At 42.4% G+C, this 13,467-nt stretch overlaps 1 protein-coding gene across 4 annotated transcripts in view; it reads left to right on the top strand.

The window, feature by feature from the left end:
* The window catches only part of Kansl1 (KAT8 regulatory NSL complex subunit 1), a 169,328-nt gene that overhangs the window by 137,397 nt on the left and 18,464 nt on the right, over positions 1–13,467 (top strand). For all 4 annotated transcript variants that reach the window (XM_004655096.3, XM_045158588.1, XM_045158587.1 and 1 more), the window contains 2 exons: positions 4,839–4,954; positions 5,519–5,714. In XM_004655096.3, coding sequence (XP_004655153.2) covers positions 4,839–4,954; positions 5,519–5,714 — 312 coding nt within the window. The remainder of the gene's footprint in view (positions 1–4,838; positions 4,955–5,518; positions 5,715–13,467) is intronic.

Below are 13,467 nucleotides of genomic sequence, written 5' to 3'. Positions count from 1 at the left end.
GACCTGACAGTGGGACCTGCTATGGAAGCGAGGCTTGCCAGGACTGTGCACGTGGTGGGTACAGTGGGGGCAGCAGCTCAAGAGCTCCTGGAGGCTGCAGGTCGTGGAGGGAGGCCTGGGGAGGAGGCTCCACAGCTAGGGCTTGACCCCAGGGTTCTGGGATCGAAAAATGGGTCCAGTAGGAAGTGGCCCAGAAGTGTCTTCAGGAGGGGCTGGGCTGGGACACAGAGCTGGAGCAGATTCTGTGGAAGTCTCCCTGGGTCCTCCAGAATGGGGACCAGCCCTGCAGGAGCCTGCTGCTTCTGGACCTGCTTGTGGTTGCTGATGAACTGCTGGATGCCATTAACGAAGCCGCTCTGGGAATGAGGCCTTTCATGTAAACACTTCTTATCTTTTAAATTTTTATATATGTGAGAGCAAGAGCATGTGCACAAGTGCCAGGGCCTTAGGGACTGATAAGAATGAACTCCAGGTACTTACAACACTTTGCATCTGGCTTTACATGGGTACTGGGGAATTGAACCCAGGCTGCCTGGCTGGCTTTGCAAACTTTAACCTCTGAGCCATTTCTCCAGTCTCTGACTATTTTTTAAATGTCTGTATTCAAAACTGAGGAGGGCCTAGTATGGTGATGGCATGCCTTTAATTCTAGCACTTGGGAGGCAGCAGTAATAGGATCACCATGAGTTCGAGGGCAGCCTGAGAATACATAGTGAATTCTGGGTCAGCCTATCTTGATACCTTATTTTAAACCCACCCCAACCCCGAAAAGAAAAAAAAAAAAAAATTGAAGATTTTGTTTTGTTTGTCAAAAACTATTTTCTCCATGGTTATTGACAAGCAAATCCACTTGTGTGTGGGTTTCTGTTGGTAAAATGGACCTGATTCTTTTACCCTATCTGTACTGTTCCTACTTCACAGAAGAAATGAAGAAACAATTGAACTATTAAGTATTAATGTTTTCTCAGAAGAAAAGCATGCTAAAAATGTAAGGCTATTGCTGTTTTTAAACTGTAAGATAACATTCTTCTTAGTGTTGGCTGAGCAGAAATAAAACTTACTTTCTTGAGTTTTTACACTCACCATGGATGTTGAGTGGTACTATTTTCTGGTTTAGGTTTGGATAGAGAAGATAAAAGGATGCATACTGGGTAGTGTAATTATCCACGGTAGTAATATTGACTAGTTAAGCCCTTTTAAGAAAAGTGGGCTTGGTAGCACACACTTTTAATCCTAGTACTTGGGTGGCGGAGGTAGGAGGACTGCCATGAGCTTGAGGTCACTCTGAGACTACACAGTGAATTCCAGTTCAGCTTGGGCTACAGCAAGACCCTGCCTCAAAGAAGAAAAGAGAAAACTGGGCTGTGAATAAATAAATTTACCAAAGTTTTACATGACTTTTTTTAGGAGCTGCTGTTTCTTTAGGTTTTAAGTATATGCTTTTGTTTTTTTTTTGAGCTCAGGCTGATCTGGAATTCACTATATAGTCTCATGTTTGCTCAAACTCATGGTGATCCTCCTGCCTCTGCCTCCCAAGTACTGGGATTAAAGGTGTGTGTCACCACTCCTGGCTCAGAGTGAGTTTGGTTCTTTTACCCCTGGCTTATATTTCTGCATAATGACCTCTTTAGGTCTTTTGAGGCAAGATCTCATTCTAGTCCAGACTGACCTGGAACTCCTAGATACTTAGAAGTTTGAGGCAGGAGGTTTACAAGTTGAAGTGATGACTTGGCTACAGAGTTCAAAGCTAAGCCTCAGTAACTTTGAATTTCTCTCAAAATCAAAAGTAAAATGTGGGCTGTGGAAAATGGTTTACCGGTAGAATGCTTGCCTAGCATGTGTTGTCTGGTGTGGCCAACGGACCACATCAAAATGCAGCAAATCCAAGCTGGAGAAATGGATTAGTGGTTAAGTTGCTTGCCTGCAAAGCCAAAGGACTCAAGTTCATTTCCCCAGGACCGACGTAAACCAGATGCACAAGGGGGCACATGCATCTGGAATTCGTTTGTAGCAGTGGTTTTGTCCTGGCACACCCATTCTCTCCCATTCCTCCCTCCCTCCCTCTCCGCCTGGTTCTCTCATATAAATAAATGAAAAATTAAAATATATAGCAAGCCCAAGGTATCTATGAATGTGGCCCAGCTCAAAATCATAGACTTATTAGAGCATTCTGATTTTGTTACTACTTTATGTGTGTCTCAAGTATGAATTTTGTAGATGACAGCATAGTGTCAAAGAGATTGAGCACTTTGCTAGATTCAAATCCCAGTACCAACCACAAAACAGAAAGCTGTGCTTTTGTTAGTGTTTAAAAAAAATATTTTTATTTTATTTATTTATTGGAGAGAGAATGGGTGTGTCAGGGCCCCCAGCTGCTGCAAACGAACTCCAGACATGTGCACCACCTCGTGCATCTGGCTTACATAGGTCCTGGGGAATTGAAACTGGGTCCTTAGGCTTGGTAGGGAAGCACCTCAACTGCTAAGCTGTCCCTCCAGCCCTTTATTCATTTTTTTGTGGAACATGTTTTCATGTACTCAGGGTGGCCCCAACTTCTCAATCTCCTGTTCTGAAGTTATCGGTGTACACCACCATAGCCCCTTCTTCCTTGCCTTTTGAACCCACTAAATACATAATGGGCGGGGGTTGGGTTTTGCTTGTTTGGATTGTTACTGGTTATTTTGGAGGCGGTATCTCACTCTAGCCCAGACTGATTTGGAACTCAACTCTGTAGCCCTGGGTAGGCCTCCCAACTCAGTGATCCTCCTACCTCTGTCTCTCCAGTGCTGGGAATAAAAGCATGTGTGACTATGCCTGGTTTAATTTTTTTTTTTGACAATTATAATGTGTTTTGATCATATACACACCCACCCTGTTGATGTCTTTTTCTTTTTTCCCCCCCAAAGTAGGGCTTCAGGCTGACCTGGAATTCACTATGTAATCTCAGGTTGGCCTCAAATTCACGGCGATCCTCCTAACTCTGCCTCCCAAGTGCTGGGATTAAAGGCGTGTGCCACCATGTCAGGCTTTGGTGTCTTTTTTGATGACTCAATATGGATGAGCATGGGTGGAGTGTTACTTTTCAGAGCAATAGTGGTAGACAGATTTGATGGCTGACGACTGAGATAGGAGCATTGCCATGAGTTTAAGGTCAGGCTGGGACTACAGTGTGTATTCAGGTCAACCTGGGCTAACGTGAGACCCTGCCTGGAGAAAAAGAAAGGCCAGACATAGTAGCACATGCCTTTAGACCCCAGCACTCAAGAGGTAGAGCTATATAGGAGGATGTCCATGAGTTTGAGCCATAAAACTCTGGCCTAGGCATGAGTTCCCTCCAGTGGAGTGGACTTTAAATCATGCCACTGTTACATCAGCAGTTAAAGGTACTTTCTGCAAAGGCTGCCCACCCAGGTTCAATTACCCAGCCATCCATTTAAAGTGGGATGAGCATGAGACTCTGATCTGTGCGTGCACACATGCACAATAAGTAAATAAGAACTGGGTTTTGTTTTTGAGTTAGGGTCTCACTATAGCCAGGCTGACCTGGAATTCACTGTGTAGTCTCTGTCTCCCAAGTTCTGGGATTAAAGGCATGTGCCACCATACCCAGCTCTAGTTTTTGTTTTTTGGTTTATTTATTTATTTTGTTTGTTTTATTTGGTTTTGGAGGTAGGGTTTAACTCTAGTCCTGTCTGACTGGGAATTCACTGTGCAGTTTCATGGTGGCCTCACACTCATAGTGATCCTCCTACCTCTGCCTCCTGAATGCTGGCATTAAAGGCGTGCACCACCATGCCTGGCCTGTTGTGTTTTTTTGTTTGTTTTTTTTTTTTTTTGGTTTTTGATGTAAGGTCTCATTCTAGCCCAAGCTAACTTGAAATATACCATGTAGTGTCAGGCTGGCCTTGAACTCACAGCGATTCTCACAACTGCTGGGATTAAAGGCGTGCGTCACCACGCTCAGCTTAAAAGCATTTTTTCTATATTTTATTAATTTGAGAGAGAAATACAGAAATAGGCGCGGGGGGGGGGTAGTATGAATGGGTGCACCAGGGCCTCTAGCCACTACAAATAAACTCCAGATGCAAAAAGTGGGCCAGTCATGGTGGCACATGCCTTTAATCCCAGCACATGGGAGGCAGAGGTAGGAAGATCGCCATGAGTTCAAGGCTACCCTAAAACTACATAGTGAATTCCAGTTCAGGCTGAGCTAGAGTATGACCCTACCTAGAAAAACCAAATAAATATAATGAGCTAATGAGCAGATGCAAAAAAGTGGTGCATAAATCTGAGTTTGTATGCAGTGGCTATATGTAGGCCCTGACATGACCATACTCACTCTATGTCTGCCTCTTTGTCTCTGTTTTTCAGAGAAATATTATTTATTTGCATACATGAACATGGACATACACACCAAGACTTTTGGGGGGGGGGTTTCGAGGTATGTTTTCACTCTAGCTCAGGCTGATCTGGAATTTACTATTTAATCTCAGGGTGGCCTCGAACTCAAGGTGATCCTCCTACCTCTACCTCCCAAGTGCTGGGATTAAAGGCGTGTGCCACCATGCCCTGCTAACACACTTTTTGCTGCAAACAAATGCCAAGTGTTTCCCCTACTTTTTGCATTTGGCTTATGTGAGAGCTTGGGAATTGAGCCCCTGCTGGTTGACTTTGTAAGCCAGTGTCTTTCCCTTCTGAGCCATCCCCCAGCACCATTTACTACTTTTAATCTGGTGAATATTTGAGTTCTGCATTCCTCCTATAGAAGTATCGTGTAAGTAAGGTGCTATAGCTGGCGCAAATGTTAATGTATATTTATTTTTCTTCCCCTTACTTAGATTGAGTCTGTTCCTCAGCCATTGGAAAACCATGGTGCCCCTGTTGGTCATAACCCAGAATCATTGTCTACCAAATCATACGGAGCACTGAGACCAGTCAATGGAGTTGTTAACACGTAAGATTTATCATTTCTACCTTTTATGTTTAGTAGGCTTATAAAAGTGAGTTTGGTTTTTCAAGTTAGGCTCTTAATCTAGCCCAAGCTAACCTGGAATTAGTACATTACTTCTTTAAAAGCACGAATAGCTCACAACTTAATGTGCAAAGCTGTGTGTTGATGGCACATACCTTTAATTTCAGCACCCAAGAAGCTGAGGTAGGAGGATCACTGTGAGTTCAGGGCCAGCTTGAGACAACATAGTGAATTCCAGGTCAGCCTGGGCCTGAGTGAGACCCTACCTCAAACTTTCCTCTTGCCACTCAAAACAAAAAGATGAGTGTGCAATATCATCCTGAGATGTCCTATTTCTCCAATTGGATGCTTGGTTTTGTATGTGAGCATTCAGAGATAAAGCTGATCCAATATTTGAGGCTTTGATAGAACTAAATAGAGAGTGTGCAAAAAAGAGAGAGAGAAAAGAAGAAATATAGATAGCCAGTAAAATAAAATATCCAGTGTTAGAAGCTTTGTTTTCCTGTGTGATCTGAAAATTTAATCATCTTCCTTCCCCATTTTTAGTCTCCAGCCTGTCTTGGCAGACCATGTTCCAGGTGACTGCTCTGATGCTGAGGAGCAATTGCATAAAAAGCAACGACTGAGTCTAGTTTCTTCATCATCTGATGGTACCTGTGTGGCAGCCCGAACACGGCCTGTGCTGAGTTGTAAGAAACGGAGGCTTGTTCGACCCAATGGCATTGTTCCTCTTTCTAAGAAGGTCAGTACCTGATAGTTTAAAGGAGTTATATCTATGGGCTGGGAACCCTGCCTGACTTTTGTGAATTCATTTTTTTCCTCTTATCTCTTGTGGCATTAGCAATCATATCTGGGATGTTTTCACTGCAAGTTTAGTCATATATGAATCAGTGATTGCAAATATCAGAAGTCACGTCTCATCATCATTCTCTGTTGGAAGAAAATTTAGATTTATATTTATGAGGAAAAGAGGTGGGAATAATAGTAAGTGGTACATGTGGGGAAACAGCTCAAGGACCATGAGAAAGGAAAAAGTCAACATTCTTCCAAGTGGCTGTAATGAAGACACAGGGCTTTAAGAGTAGGAGATTGTTACTTGTTGGGCTCTGAAAGGCCGCCAATTACTATCCATGAAAATGTGTAAAGCCCATGGAGAACATGGGACACTTTGCTCTTGCTAAATTTCTTTATAATTTGATGATAAATAATTATAAGTTGTCTGTATTGCTGTTAATTATTTTATCACTTTTCAGATTTAATTAAGTAGGTATTAGTACTGAAACCAGTGAGAAACATGTAGGTGAAATTAAAAAAAAAATCATGTTGATTTCCTGTCCTACTTCTGTAAAGTTGATGTTAATAACAATCTAACTGTAGTCTACTGATTAGTGATAAACATGTAAGATACACCCTATGCAGAACACTTGGTAATTGGAGACCAATCTGACCCAAGATCCTATCTCAAAACAAAACAAAAACAAAGAAACCATTCTTGTCAGTACTTTTACTTGTGTTCTGGTTTTGTGGGGAGATGAAGGATTTTTGTGTATTTCATATGTTTGTTTTTGCATGTGATGTATGCGTATTTCCCTCTGGCCATGCATACATTTGCAAGCACATCGAGGGTCCTCCTCCTATCACTCACTTTTTCCTTAAGACAGAGTCTCTTTGAACTTGTTGCTGTTTTTCTGTCAGACTGGCCACACTCAGCCTGGCCTAGAGTGAGTTCCAGGTCAACTTGGGCTAGAGTGACATCCTGGACTTGTTTCCTTTGCAATTTAAATATTTTTATATGCAATTTCCTTGATTTTTTTTTTTTCTGTGTGCATTCTGCAGTTCCTTAAATTTGTGACTTGATAGTTTGAACTACCCATTATCTCTTCCACTGTTACTCTAACCTTTTTCTTTGTCGTCTTTCTAAAGCATTATGTGCACGTTGGTCACTATGGTGTCTCCTTTTTACGTTGTTTCTGTTCTTTCTTTTTCTACCTTAGTTTTATGTGATTCTTTTTAAATTTATTTATTTGAGAGAGAGAGAGAATGGATGCACCAGGGCATTAGCCACTACAAACAAACTCCAGGCACATGCACCACCTTGTACATCTTGCTTATATGGGTACTGGGGACTGACTCAACCTGGGTCCTTAGGCTTTATAGGCAAGTGCCTTAACCACTAAGCCATCTCTCTAACCCAGTTTTATGTGATTCTTATGTTGTTGTTGTTTATTTTTATTTATTTATTTATTTATTTGAGAGCAACAGAGAGAAAAAGAGGCAGATAGAGAGAATGGGCACGCCAGGGCCTCCAGCCACTGCAAACAAACTCAAGACACATGCGCTCCCTTGAACATCTGCTAACATGGGTCCTGGGGAATCAAGCCTCGAGCCAGGGTTCTTAGGCTTCGCAGGCAAGTGCTTAACCTCTAAGCCATCTCTCCAGCCCTTATGTGATTCTTATTAACCAGTCTACTGGTTCACTTAACAACAACTCATCCTTTCCATTTTTTTGGGTGTTTTGTTTTGTTTTGTTTGGTGTGTGTGGGGGGGGTGTTTCTAAGTAAGGTCTCACTGTAGCCCAGGCTGACCTGGAATTCACTATGTAGTCTGAGAGTGGCCTCGAACTCTTGATGATCCTCTTACCTCTGCCTCCCAAATTCTGGGATTAAAGGCATGTGCCACCATGCCTGGGCTTTGTTTTTTCTTTCTTTCTTTCTTTTCTTTTTTTTTTTTTTTTTTTTCCCCGAAGCACAATCTCATTCTAGCCCAGGCTGACCTCAAACTCACAGGAATCCTTCTAACTCGGGTGGGACTAAGTTTTAATTTTATTCTGGTGGTTTTTCAAAAGTATTGATTTGAGGGCTGGCTCTGGTGGCATATGCCTTTTATCCAGCTCTTGGGAGGCAGAGATAGGAGAATTGGTGTGAGTTCAAGGCCACCCTGAGACTACATAATGAATTCTAAGTCATCCTGGGTAGATGTAAGACTCTGCCTCAAAATATATATATATATTTGTATGTATGTATATATATGTGTGTGTGTGTATATATATATATACAGCTTGATGGTGCATGTCTTTGATCCCAGCACTTGGGAGACGGAGGTAGGAGGATCACTGTGACTTCAAGGGCAGCCTAAGACTACATAGTGAGTTGCAGGTCAGTCTACCTCAGGAGAAGGAGTGGACACCAACTATTTTCTGTTTCCCAGAACTGGCTCTCTACCAAGACACCTTACTCTTAGCAGGTCTCTTCCAGTATTGAGTAATGTCTCCAGGAAGAAGCAGCTGCAGAGTTCAGTCTTTCTAACTTAGTTCTTTGATGTCTGGATTCACATTGTGTTACTGTTACTTTAGCTCTTCTCTGATATCTTACCTTCAGAAGATTTTATTGGCATTTTAAAAAACATTTTTAAATGTATTAGAGAGAGGGAATGAGCATACCAGGGCCTCCAGCCACTGCAAACAACTCCAGATACTTGTGCCACCATGTGCATCTTAGCCTAGAACTTCTGATCTTCCTGTCTCTACCTCACAAGTGCTAGGATGAGATAATATCCTGTCGTGCCCAACTCTACAGCGTTTTCTTTCAAGGCTGTTTTTTTTTTTTTTTTAAATTAGAAAAGTAGTGCATGCATCTGGAATGCATTGCAGTGGCAGGAGGCCCTGGTATGGCCATTCTCTCTCAAATATATATATATATTTGAGCCACACCTAGCTGTCAATCCTTTTGTTTATTTTTTATTGACAACTTCCATTATTACAATAAACCATGGTAATTCCCTTCCCCTCCACACATTCCCCTTAGCAACACCACTCTCCATCATCTATTCAGCAGTAAACAAAAATAAAATTTGGAGCCGGGCGTGGTGGCGCACGCCTTTAATCCCAGCACTCGGAGGCAGAGGTAGGAGGATCGCCATGAGTTCAAGACCACCCTGAGACTACAGAGTTAATTCCAGGTCAGCCTGGACCAGAGTGAGACCCTACCTCAAAAAAACAAAACAAACAAACAAACAAACAAAAAATTGCAGGGAAATGGATGGACCTGGAAAGGCTTATACTTAGTGAGGTAACCCAGGCCCAGAAAGCCAAGTACCACAGGGTCTCTCTCATATGTAGATCCTAGTTACAGATGTTTGTACTTGTATGTGAGTTGGAATAAAACTCAGCAGCAGAGGCCAGTAAGCTAGAAAGGGAATTAAGTGGATGGTATTGTATATACGTCATTACTTTTTAATGGACTAAAAAATGAGATATGACTTATTAAAGGTTGTAGTGTGGGTTTGACATGGTGGTACACACCTTTAACCCCAGCACTCAGGAGACAGAGTCTTCCCTGGACTACATAGTGAATTCTAGCGAGATCCTACCTCAAAATTATCAAGCAAGAAACTTGAATTTGACACTGAAGTCTTTGGTAAGTGTTCTGCCATCAGATTCTCCTGTTAAGTAAGAACAGCTGTACTTTTTTTTTTTTTTTCCTTGAGGTAGGGTCTCGCTCTAGCCCAGGTTGGGCTGGAATTCACTCTGTAGTCTCCAGGGGCTGGAAAGATGGCTCAGAGGTTAAGGCTCTCTTGCCTGCAAAGCCTAAGGACCAGTTCAAATCCCCAGGATCCACATAAAGGCAGATTCACAAGGTGGCGCATACATCTGGAATTCTTTTGCAGTGGTTGGAAGCCCTGGTGCACCCATTCTCTCTCATGTCCCTCTCTACTTATAAATAAGTAAGCAAAATTAATAATAATTTTAAAAAAACAGCTGTGTGTGGCGGTGTGTGTTTTTAATCGCAGCACTTGGGTGGCAGAGGTAGGAGGATCGCTATGAGTTCGAGGCCACCCTGAGACTACACAGTCAATTCCAAGTCAGCCCGGGGTAGAGTAAGACCCTACCTCAATAAAACAAAAACAGGGATGTTATGTGGTTCAGGTGGTAAAGTGCTTACCTAGAATGCATGAAGCCCTGCTTTTGCATTGCATAAAATTTAGTGGTGGCCTATGATGTCTCAGCACTGTGGGGTAGAGGAATTAGGATAAGAAGTACAAGTTCTTGGCTACATAGTGAATTTGGGACCAACTTAAGCTACATGAGACCCTGTCTCAGAAATAACCAAAACCACCACCAAAAGAGAAGTACAGCTGGGCATGGTGGTACATGTCTTTAATCCCAGCACTCGGGAGGTAGAGGTAGGGGGATCACCATGAGTTCGAGGCCACCCTCAGACTCAATAGTGAATTTCAGGTCAGCCTGGGCTAGAGTAAGAACCTACCTTGGAAAAAAAAAAAAAAGCCAGAGATCTCTAAACATTGAGGGCTTGAAAGGATGAATTAGCAGTTAAAGGCACTTGCAAAGCCTGACACCCGAGGTTGACTTGCCCAGCACCTAAGTAAAGCCAATCTGATGCTGTCATTGCAACAGACCTGTTCTCAGAAGGTGGAACACAAACGCCTTAAGGTTGTCCTCTGACCTCCACATGCATGACTTGGCACACATGTGAAAAATGGGAAAAAAAATAAATAAAAACTGGGAGTTAAGACCTATCCTTAAAATATTATTCTAATTTTGCTGAGTCTGGTGGCACATATCTTTAATCCTAGCAGTTGGGAGGCAGAAGTAAGGAGGATCTAACAAAGTGATATTTGGGTGGCTGGGAGATACTACTTGAAGACTTGAGTTAGGATCCCCTGTACCCTTGTAAACACTTGGTGTACTATACTTTCCATACTGGGGAGGCAGAAACACATTCCCTGGACTCTCTGGCTAGCTAGGCTAACCTAATTGATGAGCTCCAGGACAGTGAGAAACCCTGTCTCATAGGAGGTGAAAGGTGTTCCTGAAGAAGACACCTGAGATTGTCCTCTGTCCCATGCACCCCCCTCCCCCCACACACATACTCCCAAAAAAGTGATATTTGGCTGGGCACAGTGGCACATGTCTGTAATTCAAGCATTTGGGAAATAGAAGCAGGAGGATTCAAGCGTTCAAGGTTGGAGCTGGGGAGGTAGTTCAGCAATTAAAGGTGCTTTCTCGCAAAGCCTACTGGTCCAGGTTTAAGTCCTAGCTAACATGTAGATGGCAGAATCTGGTGCCAGCATCTGGTATTCCATTTGCAGTGGCAAGAGACCCTAGCATGCCCAAATTAAGTTCATCTCAGTGACATAATGATTTTGATTCTGGGCTGGGCTACATGAAACCCTTTCTCAAAAAAAAAACGATGCTAGACAGGACAAAATGATGATGATGATGATGAAGAAGAAGCCAAGTGGCATGTGCCTGCAGTTCTGACACTCAGGCTGATAAAGGATTTCTAGTAATTCATGGCTGTGCTGGGTGACATTGTGAGTTTACAGCCAGCCTAGAAAACTGAAACTGAGAGAGTGCAAGCGCATGCAAGCAAGCAAGCTATCTCAGTTGGTAAAGTGTTTGCTGTGCATGTGTGGGACCTGACTCTGATCCTGGTAGCCATGTAAAAAACAGTCACACTGGAACCAGAGAAACAGGGTTTGTTAGCCAGCTAGTATAGCCTAGTCAGTGAGTTCCAAGTTCAGTAAGAGTTCTGTCAAAAAATAAGGTAAGCCATCGTAGTGGATCCTTGAGGACTATAGCTTTGCTTATAGGCTTCTAGTGCCATTTCCTAAGCACATCCTTTCTTTCAGGACTGGGTGTTGCCAATGTTATGAGTCATGCTTTGGCAAGTGCCAGGTTTGTTCTTTGTAAATAGAAGCTCCTTTTGGCAATGGCAGAGGTTGAGTGAGGTAGGGTCTTATTCTAACTTAAGCTGACCTGGAATTCACTCTGTAGTTCCTGGCTGGCCTCAAAACTCACAGCACTCCTCCTACCCCTGCCTCCCAAGTGCTGGGATTAAAGACATGTGCCACCATGCCCAATGTAAGGTTTGTTCTTTATAACATAAGATTGTAGGAGTCCTGGAATTCAACATTACATCTTTTCTTCTCAAAACCTAACATGTCAAAATCTTTTATTTTACAGAATTCTTTGGGAGGATTTAGTTTATTTCACTGTTTTTGTTTACTTTTTATTGTTGTTGATGCAGGGTCTCACTCTAGCCCAGGCTGACCTGGTACTCACTGTTATTTCAACCTTGCTGTGTTGATTATTGGCTATTTTGTCTATAAGTATGTGAGGGAAGTTAAATGGAAATATTTCTTTCTCCTTTAACTTAGCACAAAAACTATGAATGTGAACATTCACTCTACAGAATTGATTTTCATCACTCAGGCATGAATTTGGTAACAGTGGATTTTAGGCTAGGCTAAAGAGCAGTTGATGAATAACTCAGTCTCTGGAAACTTGCCACCTTGTGTAAGATGTCCTAAAAGTTTTTCCATTTTATTTATTTTAGAGAGGGGCCCAGGCAGATAGAGAGAATGACTACCCCAGGGCCTCACTGAAAATGAACTTCAGACGTATGCACCACCTTGTACATGGGTATTGAGTCAAACTTGAGTCCTTAGAGTCTGCAGGCAAGCAAACATCTTAACTGCTGAACCATCTCTCCAGCCCCACCTGAAAGATTTTTAAGTGAAGCTGTTTTTAAATGAGATGTATGGTTGGTTATTGAAGGCTTCCTAGTGGGTAAAGTTACTTAAAAGGTACAGCTACTTCATTGAATAGAAGTTGAAAATTTTATCTAGTGAGCCAAGCGTGGTCATTCAACAGCTGTGATCCCAACATTTGGTAGGTGGTTACAGAGGGTTTTTAAAAATATATATATATATATATGTGTGTGTGTGTGTGTGTGTGTGTGTGTGTGTGTGTGTGTTATTTGTTATTGAGAGAGGTGTGCCTGGGCTAATAGCAAATGAAATCCAGATTCATAACCCACCATGTACATCTGGCTTAACTTGGGTTCTAGGGAATCAAACCTGGATCCTTAGGTTTCATAGGCAGGCACCTTAACCATTAAGCCATCTCTCCAGCCCTAGAGTTTTTAAGGTGTTTCAGCATACAGACACAGTTTGAATATCTCTTAATCTGTCATAAATTTGATACTGTAGGGGAAATGCTTAGGGGTTCAAGTAGTTGGGTTTCATCATTCATTTTCTCTCCCTCTCTCTCTCTCTCTCCCCTTTTCTTTCTTGGTTTTTTGATGTAGGGTTTTGCTGTAGCCCAGGGTGGTCTTGAACTCATGGTAATCCTCCTACCTCTACCTCCCAAGTGCTGGGAATAAAGGCATGTGACATGTGCCATGGATTTTATCATTCAAAAGAAATTTTCTTTTCTTTTTGGTTTTTTGAGGTAGGGTCTTGGTCTAGTCCAGGCTGTCTTGGATTTCATTATGTAGTCTCTGGTTGGCCTCAAACTCATGGCAATCCTCATACCCTTGTCTGCCAAGCTTTGGGGTTAAATGTGTGCACACCTGGCTATTTCTTAATGTCTTGTTAGCAGTGTCATAGAAAGATTTGCTGAATCTTTGGTCTGAGTGGAGAGCTTAGGGTTTTTTTGTTTGTTTGTTTTTTAGTCAGTTACTCAACTGTCA

This window comes from Jaculus jaculus, chromosome 9, assembly GCF_020740685.1.
Source record: "Jaculus jaculus isolate mJacJac1 chromosome 9, mJacJac1.mat.Y.cur, whole genome shotgun sequence".
Classification (NCBI taxonomy): Eukaryota; Metazoa; Chordata; class Mammalia; order Rodentia; family Dipodidae; genus Jaculus; species Jaculus jaculus.
Note: the sequence above shows the minus strand (reverse complement) of the source record. Positions and strands in the feature narration are given on the sequence as shown.